Source organism: Equus przewalskii, chromosome 7 (assembly GCF_037783145.1).
Source record: "Equus przewalskii isolate Varuska chromosome 7, EquPr2, whole genome shotgun sequence".
NCBI lineage: Eukaryota > Metazoa > Chordata > Mammalia > Perissodactyla > Equidae > Equus > Equus przewalskii.
In genome coordinates, this window is record NC_091837.1 from 63,314,646 (window position 1) to 63,333,353 (window position 18,708).

Below are 18,708 nucleotides of genomic sequence, written 5' to 3' on the forward strand. Positions count from 1 at the left end.
CAGTCGAAACTTCTGATTTATAGCTCTCACAGTGGCTCATTGCATAACCAATTACTTCTGTATTTGTGGATATTTTTCATTGATAAAATGTGGTCACTTGGACTCCATTCTTTTGGTTAAATATAGGAATCATAATAATTCCATTATTATTAATATATTTGAGCTATTCTCACAAGGAAACAACCTTAGAGACCATTTTGTTCATAGCATAGCAAGTTAATTAAGTATACTTTTCTTGGGTTCTGAATACATTGCTACCTTGAAGCAGCTTTGTGAAATAATTTTCATGAATAAACTGACATTCTGGGTAAAACTAGTTTAATAGAATAAATTATTTAGTAGAACCTATTAATGATCTTTCCCCCTTATCACGATTATGTAATTTACTGTTTTCAGAATATAATACTGAGTTCCTAGAGATACTTTCAGTTGATTTTATGTTAGGGCTTTTCTTGGGAAGTTGGTATTCTTTGTAATATCTGTACTTGATTAGGTCTCTTCGCATAAAGAAAGTATTCTTTTTTTCATAGTGCTAATGATTAAGGTTATAAGTGATGTAATATCTGTACTTGATTAGGTCTCTTCGCATAAAGAAAGTATTATTTTTTTCATAGTGCTAATGATTAAGGTTATAAGTGAGGTACCTTGATAATCTTCAACTTTTCATCTTCCAACCAGTTCATGTATGAACTGCTGTTATTATGATATGAACAGTACATGCAATGCAATATTAGATTAGGTACAGCAGTTTAGAAATGTGATTCAGCTACCCACAATCATGTAACCCACATCTAAGTAAATGTATGGACAAAGTGCATACAGGGTTTGGTCTTTATGTATGTCTGTTATATTTACATTTTATCCACAATATAAAACAAGCACTTGAGACTTGACCATATAGTAATGAGTACAGTAAAAATAATTTCATGTTCTCAAAAAATATGAGTACTCCATTTATGTATTTTGTCTGTAATAATGTACTTTAATGACAAGAAACAAAACAAAAAACTTCTGTTTTTTAAATGTCTGCATTTTAGAGGAAGGAAAACAGTGATCAAAAGTGTTAATGGAGAAATTTTTTGCTTTGAAAATGAAAAAACAGAATCCTGGCTGTCTGATTTAAGTTGGACAGAGGAGTCTCATTTTGTTTTATTTCCTTCCTCATATGTTTTCTAAATGACGATAGTAAACATCAGAATTATTATGACAGGTGCTGAAATTATTCAAGGCTATGAAACTTGTTCAGTGATACCATTGACATCATAAAAATACCTCTTAGCTACAGGTTTTTGTATAAATAATATCTGTAACCTTTATAAACGTAGCTTATTTGATTTGATTCTGTGTTGCCATTCTTTTGTGTCATAAAAGAAGGATTTGGGAATCTCTGATAAATTTATTCCTAATGATACATGGTAGAGACTTTTTTATCAGTGACTTTGGTTTGCTTATTGTTGTCTAAGACTGTCAGAACTTTTAGATTTGTCTAGAAATCAATGGTAGCAAGTAGACTAAATTAGTTTTTGCAGTGTAAGATTGAGCCCTAAAAGAATATTGATTTATGTTCTGTAAATCTATTGTCTGTCTTTATGGCTATAGTTTCTGCCAGAAAAATAGAAAGTAGCATACTTTTAAGACTAGATTAATCTCTGAGAAGTTTAACTGAATGAAAGTTTATGAGGCAAATATCACTCTTCCTGAATAAGATTTACATGTAAAGTTTCAAAGTAAAATGGAAGATTTGTGGCTAAGGCTTCATTAATCAGGAAAATAGAAGAAACTCCTCTGCTTCCTAAGAATTAAATATATAGGCATTTGTGCAAACTAACATACACACCACTCCTTTTTTAATCTCAGTAGTTCAAGTGAATTCTTATATACAACTACATTTTGTTTTGAATTATAAATTACTGCATAGCTTGTATTTAATTTGATGCAGATAGGACTCATCATATGTTTATTGAAGAATTATACTTTGTAGTAATAGAAATCTATGAACGAGCCATAGTGCATCATGCAGATAGATTAGCTGACGAGTAATGGTCTTCTCATCAAGTATTTATTAATTTAGTGCAGTTCTAGTTTAGGCTCAGGGAAGTGTTAAATGAAGGGGTTACATTATGGCCTTTATAAAACTTGAGGGAATTTAGAGGAACAAGATATGGGGTAGTTGAATAAACACAACCCTGTATAATCATGCTGGAAAAAAATAGTCTTGTATGTGGTAGTACCAAGTACTTTTATTGGCCGATTCCTATAAATGTTTCAAGAGAGAAATTTTGAACATTCATATAGGCTCTGTGACTATGAAAGTTTTCTGTTTGGTGACAGAACAGACTGAGTTTTGTTTTTTTTTAAGATTTTTTTATTTTGTTCCTTTTTCTCCCCAAAGTCGCCTGGTACATAGTTGTATATTCTTTGTTATGGGTCCTTCTAGTTGTGGCATGTGGGGTACTGCCTCAGCATGGTTTCATGAGCGGTGTCATGTCCGCGCCCAGGATTCGAACCAAGGAAACTCTGGGCTGCGTGCAGCGGAACGCGCGAACTTAACCACTCGGCCACGGGGCCAGCCCCTAGACTGAGTTTTTTTGTTTATCTTTCAAATGAAAGAGAAAAAAGGGAAGCAGTATATGGCTTTGTTATTTTTTTATGCTTAGATTTCCTAAGAAAGCTTACATGTATCTGGCCCAAGCATCACTTATTGTATAGCTACTTTTTTTGTAAAATCCATTTATCTTGTAACTCTCCTTTTAAAGTTTCTTGACATGAGTAGGGTTTGATACCTAAAGCCTATAAATTTCTACATATAGGAGTTATTATTAAACACATATTGAAAAATGGTAGCAGCATTTAATTTATGTGGTCCTTTAGTTGGACCTAGTTGAAAGGCCCCTGGAAGAAATAATTTTAGAGAGAACAGTTATGTTAATACCTGGTTTTCATTTCAGTTGGTCAAGTTAAATTAATCAGATAGGTTTTTATTCTTTGAGTTTTTATTATGAAGTAAAATAATTTTATTTAGCATCATCTTGATGAATTCCAGTCTTTAGTGGTTTTCTCAACAGAAATTACTCTGCAATTAACTATTTTAAAATAACTTTAGTTTTTAAGTAACTTATATCATTTTTTCTTATTACAAAGATAATATGCGTCTTCCATAGTGGTAGATGATTGTTAAAGGACGAAGACTATAACAATGACCTCTAACCCTCTGCTCAGAAATAAACATCATTAATATTTTAGTTGATATGCTTCCAGTAAATTAATAAATGTGTGTATGTATGAATGTATGTCTTTATTTTTAAATTGTGATCCTATTGTGTGTGTTTAGTTGATTCCTACTTTTGCACTTAATGGTGTCGCAAGATCGTTTGATAATTCTGCAACATGATTTGTAAAGACTGCTGGGCTTTACATAATGTGTCTAGCTTATTTCACTTAACCTCGTACCCTCAGGGTCCATCCATGTTGTTGCAAATGGGACTATTTTGTCTTTTTTTTAATGGTTGAGTAGTATTCCATATATATATGCACCACGTCTTCTTTATCCATTCATCCATAGCAGGGTACTTAGCTTGCTCCCATGGCCTGGCTATTGTGCATAATGCTGCAGTGAACTTAGGGGTGCATAAATCTGTTTGGATTGTTGATTTCAAGTCCTTTGGATAAATGCCCATTAGTGGGATAGCTGGATTGTATGGAAGTTCTATTTTTATTTTTTTGAGAAATCTCCATACTGTTTTCCATAGCGGCTGTGCCACTTGGCATTCCCACCAGCAGTATATGAGAATTCCCTTTTCTTCACATCCTCTTTAACATTCATTATGTTTTGTCTTGGTAATTATAGCCATTCTGACACATATAAGGTGATATCTCATGATAGTTTTGATTTTTGTTTCCCTAATAATTAGTGATGTTGAACATCTTTTCATATGTCTGTTGGCTATCTGTATGTCTTCTTTGGAGAAATGTCTATTTCCTCTACCCATTTTTTGATCTGGTTTTTGTTGTTATTGAGTTGTATGAGTTCTTTATATATTTTGGAGATTAACCCCTTGTTGGATATATGATTTGTAAATGTGTTCTCCTAGTTGGTGGGTTGTCTTTTTTTTTGTTCATGATTTCCTTTGCCTTGCAGGAGCTCTTTAGTCTGATGTAGTCCCATTTGTTAATTTCTTTTATTTCTCTTGTTTGAGTAGACAGGGTGTTTGAAAAGATGCTAAGACCAATGTCAAAGAGTGTACTGCCAGTATTTTTTTCTGGGAGTTTTATGGTTTCTGGTTTTACATTCAAGTCTTTAATCCATTTTGAGTTAATTTTTGTGTATGCTGCAAGATAATGGTCTACTTTCATTCTTTTGCATGTGGCTGCCCACGTGCAAGTTTTCCCAGCACCATTTATTGAAGAGACTTTCCTTTCTCTATTGTATGTTCTTGGCTCCTTTGTTGAAGATTAACTGAATGTAGATGTGTGGTTTTATTGCTGGGCTTTCACTTCTGTCCCATTGATCTGTGTGTCTGTTTTTGTACCAGTACCATGCTGTTTTGATTACTATAGCTTTGTAGTATAATTTGAAGTCTGGGCTTGTTATGCCTCCAACTTTGTTCTTTTTTTCTCAGGATTGCTTTGGCTATTCGAGGTCTTTTGTTGTTCCATATAAATTTTAGGATTCTTGCTTCTATTTCTGTGAAGAATGTCATTGGGATTCTGACTGGGATTGGATTGAATCTGTAGATTGCTTTAGGTAATATGGACATTTTAACTATGTTTGTTCTTCCAATCCATGAGCATGAAATATCTTTCCATTTCTTTATATCATCTTCAATTTCTTTCGATAATGTCTTATAGTTTTCAGTGTATCAGCCTTTTACCTCCTTGGTTAAATTTATTCCTAGATATTTTATTCTTTTTGTTGTGATTGTAAATGGGATTGTGTTCTTGACTTCTCTTTCTTCTAGTTCGTTATTAGTGTATAGAAATCAACTTATTTTTCTAAGTTAATTTTGTACACTGAAACTTTGCTGTAGTTGTTGATTATTTCTAATAGTTTTCTGATGGATTCTTTAGGGTTTTCTCTTTTTAGAATCATGTCATCCACAAACATCGAGAGTTCCATTTCTTCCTTTCCAATTTGGATTCCTTTTATTACTTTTTCTTGCCTAATGGCTCTGGCCAAAACTTCCAATTCTGTGTTGAATAGGAGTGGCGAGAGTGAGCACCCTTGTCTTGTTCCTGTTCTCAGAGGGATGACTTTTAGTTTTTCCACCATTAAGTATGATGTTGGCTGTGGGTTTGTCATATATGGCCTTTATTATGTTGAGGTACTTTCCTTCTATACCTGTTTTATTGAGAGTTTTTGGCATAAATGGATGTTGGATCTTGTCAAATGCTCTCTCTGTATCTATTGAGATGATCATGTGATTGTTATTCCTTATTTTGTTAATGTGGTGTCTCACATTGATTTGCAGATGTTGAGCCATCCCTGTGTCCCTGGGATAAATCACACTTGATCATGATGTATGATCCTTTTAATGTATTGCTGTATTTTGTTTGCCAATATTTTGTTGAGGATTTTTGCATCTGTGTTCATCAGCGATATTGTCCTCTAATTTTCCTTGTTTGTGCTGTCCTTGCCTGGTTTTGTTATCAGGGTAATATTGGCCTCATAGAATGAGTTAGGAACCCTTCTGTCTTCATCAATTTTTTGGAATAGTTTCAGAAGGATAAGTATTAAATCTTCTTTGAATGTTTGGAATTCTCCAGAGAAGCCACCTAGTCCTTGACTTTTATTTTTTGGGAGGTTTTTGATCTCTTTACTTGTGATTGGTCTATTCAGATTCTCTATTTCTTCTTGATTCAGTTTGGGGAGGTTGTGTGAGTCTAAAACTTTATCCATTTCTTGTAGGTTATCTAATTTGTTGGCATGTAGTTTTTCATAGTATTCTCTTTAATCCTTTGTATTGCTACAATATCTGTTGTAATTTCTCCTCTTTCGTTTCTTATTTTATTTATTTGAGCCTTCTCTCTTTTTTTCTTTGTTATTCTGGCTAAGGGTTTGTCAATTTTGTTTATTTTCTCAACTGGATCTTAATTTCATTGATCCTTTGTACTCTTTTTTAGTCTCTATTTCATTTATTTCCACTCTAATTTTTATTATTTCTCTCCTTCTGCTGACTTTAGGCTTTGTTTGTTTTTCTTTTTCTAGTTCTGTTTGGTGTAGTTTAAGATTGCTTATTTGATATTTTTCTTGTTTGTTGAGGTGGGCCTGTATTGTTATAAATTTCCCTCTTTCACCACTTTTGCTCCATCCCACAAGAGTCGGTATGTTGTATTTTCATTTTCATTTCTCTCCAGGTATTTTTTAATTTCTCCTTTGATTTCTTCACTGATCCAGCCGTTCTTCAGTAGCATGTTGTTTACTCTCCACTATTTGTGACTTTCCCAGGTTTTTTCTTGTAGTTGATTTCTAGTTTCAAAGCATTATGGTTGGAAAAGAAGCTTGATATGATTTTAGTCTTCTTAAATTTATTGAGGCATGCCTTGTTTCCCTAGATTTGGCCTATCTTTGCGAACGTTACGTGTGCACTTGAGAAGAATGTGTATTCTGCTGTTTTTGTATGGAATGCTCTCTATATATCTATTAAGTCCATCTGATCAAGTGTATCATTTAAATCCACTGTTGTTGACTTTCTGTCTGGAGGTCTATCCATTGATGTAAGTAGGGTGTTGAGGTCCCCTACTGTTACTATGTTGGTGTTAATTTCTCCCTTTAAATCTGTTAAAAGTTCCTTTATATACTTTTGTGCTCCTGTGTTAGGTGCATATATGTTGATAAGTGCTATGTCCTCTTGGGGGAAAGTCTCCTTTATCATTATATACTGCTCCTTTTTGTCTCTCATTGTCTTTTTTATCTTGAAGTCTGCTTTGTATGACATAAGTACGGCAATGCCTACTTACTTTTGTTTTGCTATTTGCTCAGAATATCGTCTTCCATCCCTTCACTCTATGCCTATGTTTGTCTTTTGAGCTGAGATGTGTTTCTTGGAGGAAGGGTTTTGTTTTCTAATCTATCCAACTACTGTGTGCCTTTTGATTGAAGAATTCAATCCATTTACCTTTAGAGTGATTATTGTGTGTGAGGGCTTAATGCTGCCATCTTATCTCTTGTTTTCCAGTTGTTCTATATTTCCATTGTTTCTCTTCCTTTGTATTTCTGACTGCCATTTCATTTTGGTGATTTTCTGAGGAGGTTTTCTCTGTTTTTGTGAATTCTGGCTCTGCTCTGATTTTTTTGTTTAGTCGTTACCTTGGATATAAAAGATCTCATCAATGAGATAGTCCATTTTCTGATAGTGTCTTATCTCCATTAGCCTAAGTAGGTTCAATCCCCCTCCTCTTCCCCTTGAGTTATTGTTGTCACAAATTATTCTGTTTTGTGTTATGAGTTTGTGACTAAGGTAAAGTGTTTATAGTTACTCTTGATGATTTCTTTCCCTTTATGTTTCAAGTTATAATTAAGTATTTGCTACCCCTCTTCTGAAAGAGAGCTGAAGTTTGCTGATTTTGCCTGTCTGTTTATCTCCTTGCTCAAAGCTTTGTAGACCTGTGCTTTTTTGTTTCAGATATGAGAGCATCCTAATCATTTCTTTTATGGGAGGTCTGTTGGCAATGAACTTCCTCAGCTTTTGTTTATATGGGAAAGCTTTTATTTCTCCACTGTATCTGAAGAATAGTTTTTCTTGGGTAAAAGTTTTTGTCTTTCAGTATTTTGAAAATATCATTCCATTGTTTCCTAGCCTGTAAGGTTTCTGCCAAGAAATCTGTTGGAATTCTGATATGGGTTCCTTTGTAGGTTATTTTCTTCTGCCTTGCCGCCCTTAATATTTTTTCTTTGTCTTTGACTTTTGCCAGTTTTACTATTACATGCCTTGGATAAAGTCTTTTAGCATTGATATAATTAAAAGTTCTATTGTCTTGATGTATTTGTAAGTCTGGTTCCTTCCTGAAGTTTGGGAAGTTCTCAGCTATTATTTCTTGGGACAAACTCTCTACTCCTTTCTCCCTCTGTTTTCCCTCTGGAATACCTATAATCCTTAGGTTGCTTTTCCTAATTGAGTTACATATTTCTCTAGGAATTCCTTCATTTTTTAAAAATCTTTGTTCTCTCTGCTTCTCCAACTGAAGCATTTCTATATTTCTATCCTCTAAATCGCTAATTCTTTCCTCCATACTGTCAGCTCTGTTATTTTAAGGATTCTAGATTTGTGCGTGTGTGTGTGTGTGTGTGTGTGTGTGTGTGTGTGTGTGTAAGTGGCCGTGTGCTAACATCTCTTGCCAATCCTCGTCTTTTCACTTGAAGAAGATTGTCACTGAGCTAACATCGGTGTCAATCTTCCTCTATTTTATGTGAGATGCCACCATAGCATGGCTTGACAAGTGGGGCTAGGTCCATGCCCAGGATCTGAATCTGTGAACCCTGGGCCACTAAAGTAGAGTACAGGAACTTAACCACTATGCTACTGGGCCAGCCCCAATTCTGAATTATTTTTTACCTCATTAATTGTGTTCTTTATATCCAGAATTTCCACTTGGGTTTTTAAAAATAATTTCAGTCTCTTTGGTGAGGTATTCCTTCTCATTAATTTTATTCCTGAGCTCATTGAACTGTCTTTCTGAGCTTTCTCGTAACTCGTTGAGTTTCTTTATGAGAGCAATTTTGAATTCTCTGTCATTTGGATTGTAAATTTCTATGACTTCAGTGATGGTTTCTGGAGATTTGTCATTTTCCTTTTGCTTTGAATTGTTGCTGTAGTTTTTTCATGGTGTTTGGTGAACTAATTTTTTGCCATGGCATTTGTGGTAGTATCAGGTCTCAGATTTCACCTGCTGCCACTGGGGGGAAGCAGGAACTGTGTTTCTGATCCCTCCCTGTCTCCTGGAAGTTGTGAGGGTATGGTGGGTGCTCTGCTTGGCTAGGAAAATGTTCACACATGGGCTCAGGGCTGCTGCAAGTCTGACGTGTGTTCCCTCTTGTGGGGCCACAGCAGTACTATGGGTTTCTTGTGCTGGCCGGGAAAGCGTTTGCTGCATGTGTATATCTGCCACCACGTTTTCTTATGGTCATGCTGGCCCCTGTGATTGATGAGGGGGGCTTCTTTGTGGGATTCGAGCCTGGGCCACTGGTTGGGACCACACTGGCAAGGTGGGCTCTCCCACCAGCTGGTAAAGTGTTTGCTTATGGGCCCTGGGTGGCCGCTGCCCCTTCTCACAATCACACCTAGGTGTGTTCCCATTTTCAGCACTGCAGCAGTACTATGGATACTCCTGCCAGCTAGGAAACATTCAGGCACACACTCAGGGCTGCCAGGGAAGGGTAAGGGATTTCTCACCTATCTCTACCACTTCCCAGGGAGCCAGTCCATCCACCTTCATATGTGTAGCTACGTGGGTCTCTTAGGCATCCTTTTCTGCTGTGTGGGTATCCTCCATTGGTTAATGACTGTCCATTTAGTTGTAGCTCAAAGGGAGGGAGAGAAAGGGAACAGCTCGCTCCACCACGTTGCTGACATCACTCCATAATTTTTGTTTTTTAAATTAAGCAAGCAGTGCTTTCGTTTTTACTTTCTTTTTTTTTGCTAGGAAAGGTTTGCTTTGATGTAACATCTGTTACCAGTCTTCCTCTCTTTCCTTCTAGTTCATCTGTGTGAGCCACCCCCACAGGATAGCTACTGATAGACAAGTGGTGTGGTTCCACATCCAGGAACTGAACCTGGGCTGCCAAAGTGGAGTACGCCAAACTTTAACCACTAGGCCATGAGGGCTGGCTCTTGAGTTGTTTTTAGATGGGTTATTTGATTTGCTCATATGCTGTATTTTGAAGTTAACAGACATAATTATAAGTTATATTTGGATGCTTAAAATTAGGATCAAAGTTTGGTATATATCTTTGAATTGTTTTTATCCATTGTAGTGTATTTTATGTGTTCATTTTGTTTTCACAGCTAGATATTAAACTCCTTAAACAATCATACTATCTTTTAATAAACAAATAAAACTAACCCACCTTGTGTAGCATCTGTGAACTTGGGCCATGTATCTAGTATTGTTTTTTAAATACAGTGACATGTCTTTTGTTAAGATAAAATGGGTATGTGAATATGGAAGAAACTGGCCAAGGAAAATTTGTAGAGTGGAAGACAGTGCTCTATAGTTTCCCTTTGAGTCTGTCTATCTGCCCCTGTGTCGTTGTCTCCCTGACCCCTACCGTGCCTCACCTCCTCAAGCAGACTTGAAATAGATAAGCATTGTTGTTCAGTCCTTCTCAGTCTCTCCCACTTCAGGCTTTAAGTGTAGTGTCTACTATAAGGAAAAATCTAGATCATGATGAAACTCAAGAAAGATGATTCCCAGTAAGCATTTTATGTACGTATAGATCTTTCTACTCTCCACCTTGAAGAGGACTTGATTTATTTAGCTAAATATTTACTGAGGCCTACCATTCTGGTCTCTGTTTAATGCATGAGCACATTAAGCTCACTTATGTGCTGACAAACCGTTTCCTCTGTCTGCAAGATTTCATCTTGTTTGTTTGACTGATTCCTTATCCTTCAAGCCTCTGCTTAAATGTGACCTGCCTGAGAGGCCTTCTCAAGACCCCCCCCCACCCCCCCAGTATTTTCTGTCACAGCATCCTGTTCATTACCTTCATATTACTGTTTCAATTTGCGGTTACACGTATAGGCATTTGCCATATGAATGGCTCACCTGTTCCTGCCTTTAAAGTTCTGTGAGGGCAGGGAACTTACTTCTTTTGTTCAACATTCTATGCTTATTTCCAGAGCAGAAGACCTGATGGAAGTTTGTAACTTCTAACAGCTATCAAGTAATATGTATTTCCCTTGAAAGTATGTAAATACTAGGGAAAAGTGACTAGGGAAAAGTCTCCAGCTTTCTTTTGAGTAGCACTCCCTCCCCTCCCCCCATCAACTCTGTAAAGTTCTTGAACAGAATTCCAAAGTAAACAAACATTTGTTTTCCATTCTATATCACCCTTCCTTGTTAGAAGCACTTTCAATAAATGTAAATATTCATTGAGTGAATAAATGTTGAATTCTATCAACCATTCATAGCTCTAGCACTCATGAATAAGGAGTGATGAACTGTAAGTTGTGGTGATCATGGCAGTCTGTCTTTTCCCAGGCATCACCATCCAGTTTGACATGCATTTCCCCTGCTATTCTTAGTCTATATACAATGCAGTGAGTTGGCCCACTTTTAGGTCTGTCCTTGGTACTTGTATTGAACACCTACTAATCTGAGACATCTTTCCCAAGCGCATATTTCTGTCTTCCCATTAAATCTGATAATATATGATTAGTACTCCAAGTAGTTTCCTGGGCATGTTGTTATGTGGTCTCACAGATTCTTTTATTTAAATAGCTTTTAAAATCCATTGCTGTTTAATTCTTGAAGAAGCCATAGCTCAGTAATTATGCTATTATTTGTGTGACAGTGGCCTTCTCTTCCAAGCTCTATATGACTTCTTGTGAATTCTGTATTAACTTGTGCTCCTTAAAAAGAGAGAATGACTCTTTTATGGATTTCTTGACCCGTCTGCTTTCTAAGATGGGCACCCTAGTGAGGATTATTTCTTTGCAAGCAATTTGAAACAGATTGTACTAGTTTTACCCTGCTGTTTAACAGAATGCAGATTTTCTCTTTTGAAAGATCTAGGTCACTGACATTTCAGACCCAAAATGAAATATAAATTGTTAAAGTTGAATTTTGGTCTTCAGTATCTATAGAAGGTCCCAGACTGGAGATAACTAGAGCTGCTCGGGACTGGTAAAAACCACCCATGTCTGTCTGCATTGCTATCAGCATCTATGAGAGATGAAGTGACATAGATCATGGGTTAATTGTAATAGTTGCTTACAATTTGCATAGTGCTTTGTAGTTTTATAAAATTTTACAAAATTTTTAGTGAGAAATTTTCATCTAATATTTAATTATTTCATCTGCATTGAGTCTTAAAAGTAAAAGACCTTCTGGTTTGAAGAACTGAAAAGGGTGGCTGGAGTGTAGCTCGTCAGTTGGCGAGTTGTAGGAGATTATTTGGAGATGAAGGCAGGGGCCAGTCGTTTAATAATTGTGATAACCAATTCTAGACTTTCCCTGCTGCCTAAAGTCTAGCCAAGAGTTCATTTTACCATTTCCAGATTCTCTCCCTCTGCTCTTTTGCAATTGAGCAATCAATTATATTGTATGCTTGGACTTTCCACTACGTAAGTGTTATGCTAGCTGGTCTCCAAAGATGACCCTCAATGAAACATGCCTCCTGACACTTACACCTTTCCACATTGGATCTGTACTAACCCTGTGACTCATTTTGACCAATATGATACAGCTGAAATGGTGCTATGCCTGTTCCTGGCCTGAACCTTAAGACAGCTTGATAGGTTCTGTTTTTGTGCTTTGGGGAATAATGAGCTACCGTCTAAAAGTCTGGCTACCCTGTTGGAGTGACTGTTGAAAGACCACCTAGAGAGGGAGCAGCACCGAGAATACACGCAGGAAGAGAGAGACCGCACCACCTTAGTTTCCCAGCTGAGCCCACCCTTTCCCACAGAGGTGTTGGAAATATGAGTGAAGCTATCTTGGACATTCCAGCTCCAGCCCCCAAATGATAGCAGTCTCATGAAAGACTGTTAGACCAATAGAAAAAAAAAATGTCCAGATTCCCCTCAAGAAGGTGACTTCTTGACTTCTCTGAGAATCATGCGAGATAAAAAAAAAGAATGTTGTTTTAAGGCACTAAGTTTTAGAGTGCTCTGTTTCATAGTAATAGATAAGTAGCACAAGTGGCTAGGGGACATTTTGAGTGGTAACTTTCCAGTTCTGCAGGAATTATAAAACTAATTCGAGAAATACTTAGAAATTCTGCTCTCAATCAGAGAGTCTGGTGCAGGAGACAGGCTTGTAAATAGACAGTCATAGCATAAGTGTAGTTGCTTGTGCATTCAGCAGTTATAGTGATTTTTTGCTATCGGTATATAGATTTTCCCTGTTTTTCATTATAGTATTTTATAATGTGTGTGTACTATAGTTTACTTAACAGTACCCATTACTGATGGACATTTACATTCTTGTATGTGTAAATTTTCTATATTGCAAATAATGATACACAAATGTGAATGTATCTAGGATAATTTAAACTTGTCCTCCAAAGTGGCTTTACCACTTTATGGTGCTACCATCCTGACCATGCATTCTTTGATAGCTATTGGTAAGGTTGAGAATCGCCATCTTTAGTATTCAAGTAGGGAAGCTACGAGGATGCTATATAAGAAGTAAAACATATTAGCAACAGATCTGAGTTCTGGAGCTAGTGAGAAAGACTTTAGAAAATTTCTGATTTGTCCAATGATTTAATAAGGAAAAGAAGAAGCCCCGCCACATCCTCCCACGTCTAAGCTTAATTGGCTATTGGCTGATTCTTTCCTCGAGGGAATCAACTACTGTATCATAAGTATGAAACTAGTGTTTGGTAAATTACAGAAATTAGTTGAACTTAAATCTCTTAGTAAGAGTGCATCAATAGACAGGATAACAAAGACTGGTGGAAGGAACATAGACTTTAGAATCTTATAGATCTGGCTTTAAATCCTAGCTCTGCCACTTCACTGTGGTTGTTGATAGTTCTGACCCCAACTTGTGGATGATTATCTACTTCATAGTGTGGTCAGGTTTTAAAAAGTGCCAAAAATTTGATGTGTAAATAAATGTTATTTTTCTCTTCCTTCTTGCTGTATATATCTAGGAAGTGAATATAAGCTTTTGTTACAAATTTTGTACTGTTACTTTGTTCATAAAAGCAAAGGATGTAATATGACCCCTTTTATTTTCATTAATTTTAAAAACCGGTTTGGAACATGTTGCAAAGTGACAGAGAATATAATTCTTTAAAGACTGCACGAAATAATGCTACCTGTCCTATTTTGCATCCATTATCTTATTTGAATTTGGGGAGGAGGAATAGAAATTAATACTTCCATGTTGTAGATGTGGGTTAAAAAATGACAGAGTTTGAAAATGGAGTGCAAGGTTTCGAACCCAGGTCTTCTGGCTCCCGGGCTAGCACTCCTTCATTGAGGTCACATTGCCTGATGTTCTTTTGGTTCCCTTGTGACTAATTCTTGGTCTCTTTCCATGTTGCAGCATATTTGTCTAAAATTCCACCAGAGCCAACAAAATGTTTATCCCTGCTTTATGTGAGTAGTTATATGCTAAGCACTTGTTGTTGCCTTATCAGTTTTTGCTTAGAGATTACCTCAGGTGAAAAGGAATTTGTTATTTGGAGGAAGGCTAAGCTGGTACTCTTTCCCTTTTTTTTTTTTTTGGTGAGGAATATTGGCTCTGAGCTAACATCTGTTGCCAATCTTCCTCTTTTTGCTTGAGGAGGATTGTGCCTGAGCTAACATCTGTGCCAGTCTTCCTCTGTTTTATATGTGGGATGCCACCACAGCGTGGCTTGGTGAATCACGCTGTGTAGGTCCACACCTGGGATCCAAACCCGTGAACCCCAAGCTGCCAAAGTGGAGCACACCGAACTTAACTTCTCTTCCCCTGGGCCAGCCCCTGATATTATTTTTATATTAGAATGATCCTGAAGCTTTTTGTATGAAGTTACTGTTTTCATTTCTATAATCATATGACCACATAGCTGTGATGAGAGTTGCTTAGTTGACGAAGATAAAGAGTATTGATGGTGAAGAGTTTTAGTTCTGTGAGAGAGATAATTAATTAGTGGGAGTGTTTGGCATCCTTGTAGAAAAGCCATTGTAGCATGTATAATGGAAAGGAAGACACTGATATAGACAAGCTACTATGTGAGGCTTTGATCCTCAGTTTTGCTTTATACTATGAATTTGTTCAGAAAGAAAGAGGGAGTTTTGATAGATGGATAATGCTGATGTTTAAAATTACGCTTTCTAAGACAAAATCTTGTTCCAATTTGAGGACCTTGGAAATTATCTTGAATTCTCTGGATTTGAAGTGTCATTGTATTATTTAATTAGTGAAGCCAACAGTAGATTGGTATGGAAGAGGACTCTACCAACTGCAACTCTAGAAATTCTTTTATAACTGTTAATTCTTTTATCACTGCTTCTTAAAATTAAAGCACACCAACACACCTATGCCCTTAAATCTTGGAGTATTAAATTATAGACTCCAGAGAAATACCTTACTGTATGTAACTCTTTATTTTTCATAATATTTTTTAGATTGAGAGGTGTGAAGAAAATAGAAAAAAGTAGTTTATGTCCCATTCGAGTAACTATTCTTACTATAATTCTCTCTCTTTGTCATAATCAAAATACAAGAAGTGCAGGACATGGAGATAGTTTCAGGAAAGAAGTCATCCTCTTTTAGCGTGTTTAGATGGCAGATTGTGGACTTTTTAAAAAAAATTTTTTTAATTGTTTTTCTCTAAAAAAGCATAATGATTATTCTCTAGCCAAGTCCATTTCTTATCCTGATAGTTGTGAATGGTTTCTGTTATGTACAGGAATGTATCAAATATGAAAGTGACATTACTAGTTTTTTTTCTCTTTTTTGTAGATTTAAAAAAAATTTTTATTTATTTATGTGTTTTTTTGCTGAGGAATATTAGACCTGAGCTAACATCCATGCCATCTTCCTCTATTTTATATGTGAGATGCCACCATAGCATGGCTGGCAAATTGTGTAGATCCGTGTCTGGGATCTGAACTTGTGAACCTGGGCTGCTGAAGTGGAGTGCGCTGAACTTAACCACTAGGCCACTAGGCTGTCCCCTAAAGATTTTATTTTTGTAGTGCAGTTTTAGGTTCATAGGAATATTAAGAGGAAGGTATGGGGATTTCCCATATATTTCCTGCCTCAACACATGCAAGGCTCTTCCCTTATCAACATCCCCCACTGCAGTGGTACATTGTTACAATTGATGAACCTACATTGGCACATCATAATCAACCAGAGTCCATAGTTTACCTCAGAGTTCACTCTTGGTGTTGTACAGTCTATGGACTCAGACAAATGTAAAATGACATTTATCCATCATTATAGTAGCATACAGAGTAGTTTCACTGCCCTAAAAGTCCTCTGTGTTCCACCTTTTCTTCCCTTCTTGCCCGCTCACCCCGGACAACCAATTATCTTTTTATTGTCTCCATGGTTTTACCTTTTCCAGAATATCATATAGTTGGAATCGTACAGTATGTGGCCTTTCAGATTGGCTTCTTTCAATTTAGAAATATGCACATAAGTTTCCTCCAAATCTTTTCCTGGATTGACAGCTCCTTTCTTTCTAGCGCTGAATAATATTCCATTGTCTGAACGTACATTTATCCATTCACCTACTAAAGGCTATCTTAGTTGCTTCCAAGTTTTAGCAATTATGAACAAAGCTGCTATAAACATCCATGTACAGGCTTTTGTGTAGACATAATATTTCACCTCCTTTGGGTAAATATCAAGGAGAACAATTTCTGGATTGTGTTGTAAGAGTATGTTGTTTTGTAAGAAACTGCCAAACTCTTCCAGAGTGGCTGCACCATTTGTATGCTGCAGCTTTGCTATAATTGCTTATTAGTTTCAGGAGGTTTTTGGTCCATTCTTTCGTAGTTTCTACATAGATGATGTCATCTGCAAATAAACACAGCTTGCTTTCTTTCTTCACTGTCTGTATACCTTTTATTTCCTTTTTCTTGTCTTCTTGTATTAGCTGGTGCTTCCACTATCATGTTGATGATCATTACCATTTGTTTGTCCTCCTTTCTGAGAGATCTATGTTAAAACTTTCTCCATTATGTTTGTTCTGCAGCTCACCAAAGCTCATCGACAAGGACACATGGTGAAAGTAGATTGGCTGGACAGATTGACATTTAGAGAAATAGAAATGATAAATGAGGTGGGTTGTATCCTTCCTTTTTGTTTCAAAATATTTTCTCCAGATTTCTAAATCAAGAATTTTTTAGAAGAATTGTTTATTGCCAGGTATCTCACAAATGTTGGAATGTTAAGGATAACCTGTAGTTGTGATTTCTATGCTAATAAGTCGAAAACTTGAGATATCCGCCTTTCTTATGTTTTAATGTTATAGCAAACCATGAAGTAGGTAGTGGATATTATAAGTGTATTAAGTATCATATAAGTGAAGCCTGTATTAAGCTTGATGCCTCACTTGTGCGTTCTCCCTCTCTTCGTATGGCTGCCTATGATCAAATTCAAGTCAGTCTTGGATAAATCTGTCAACACAATGCTACCTCTTCACTTCAAGTTACGTTAAATCATCGTTAACAGTTCCTCTCCCCAGTTAAGATACTGTGTGTCTTATGTACTACTTGTAGGACTCTGCACCCTTAATAAGGTTACATGGGTCAAGTAATGTATTTTTTTCTTGATCTTGTGTATTGGTTTGAATATGTTTAATTAAAAGATGGCTTCAGGGGCTGGCCCCGTGGCCGAGTGGTTAAGTTCGTGCGCTCCGTTGCAGGCAGCCCAGTGTTTCGTTGGTTCGAATCCTGGGCGTAGACATGGCACTGCTCATCAAACCACGCTGAGGCAGCGTCCCACATGCCACAACTAGAAGGATCCACAACGAAGAATATACATCTATGTACCGGGGGGCTTTGGGGAGAAAAAGGAAAAAGAATAAAATCTAAAAAAAAAAAAAAGAAAAAAGATGGCTTCAATGTACCTCTTTCCAGAAATTAGAACAAAAAATTTATTTCTTTTTTTGTATATTTGTATGAAAATACTAGCTGTTTAGCCTAACATTCTCTGTCGAGAGAGCAGAAATAAAAATTATATTCATAACATTAGGAGAGAGGAGTATTACTTTTTTGATATGTCTAGCTTATAATGATGACCACAAGGCACAATTCTCTTAATTTGTATTCTCTGAGCTGTTTTCAGCAGATGGAAAGAGAGAGAAATTTTTAATTTTACAATGAATTATAAAAGTTAAATTCTAGCATTGTTCATTTTTTACAAAAAATGAGTGGTGTTTCATAACATTTAAATTCAGTATGAATACGGGACATCTTTTCTAAATTTACTCATAATACACTTTCATATACTGAAACCAGAAGAAAAGTTTAATTTTTTAAATTTTTATGGTACATACCAAAAATAGTTTAACCAAAATGCTTAACTTATATAGAAAACGTAATGTTAGGGCTTCCTTGGCTCAGCCTTTCTTATCCTCCCTATCCCCACTCTTGAAAAGGTAAGAGACCATTAGCATTACCATAATAGACTATGAGATGCTTTCATAAAGCTGAACAATTTGTGACCTCTTTAGACCTTTATGGCTTTATACATATTGATTTAATAGCCATTTTAAAAACTGTTTTGGGTCAAGACTAATCACCCTTTTAGACTTCATTTTTATTATTAACATAGTATTTGCTTTTTTTTAAGGGAACGCATTTATACACACAGTCAATGTTTTCGTATGTTGGGGAAAAAGTAACTATTCCCCAGTATACTTGTAGTATATTGATAAAAATTTACAAATGACTGTTAGTCATTTTCCGGCCATTTATAAATTGTGAAAAACTTGTAAAAATTATATCTATCAAGCTCAAATGAACTCTTTCCTTTGTTACATACTTTTACTTTTTTTTTTTTTTGTGATACTTAGATTAATTTCTGTAGTTAGTT

The 18,708-nt window shown here is 36.1% G+C and overlaps 1 protein-coding gene across 15 annotated transcripts in view; it reads left to right on the forward strand.

Moving 5' to 3' along the window:
* The window catches only part of PIK3C3 (phosphatidylinositol 3-kinase catalytic subunit type 3), a 152,049-nt gene that overhangs the window by 37,893 nt on the left and 95,448 nt on the right, over positions 1-18,708 (forward strand). For 12 of the 15 annotated variants that reach the window (XR_011542007.1, XR_011542005.1, XR_011542011.1 and 9 more), the window contains exon 5: positions 16,865-16,951. The exons of the other annotated variants lie outside the window; for them this stretch is intronic. Coding sequence is in view for 4 of the 12 variants with exons in the window: in XM_070627570.1 (XP_070483671.1) it covers positions 16,865-16,951 (87 nt within the window). In the remaining 8 variants the exon portion in view is untranslated. The remainder of the gene's footprint in view (positions 1-16,864; positions 16,952-18,708) is intronic. 15 annotated transcript variants of the gene reach the window in all.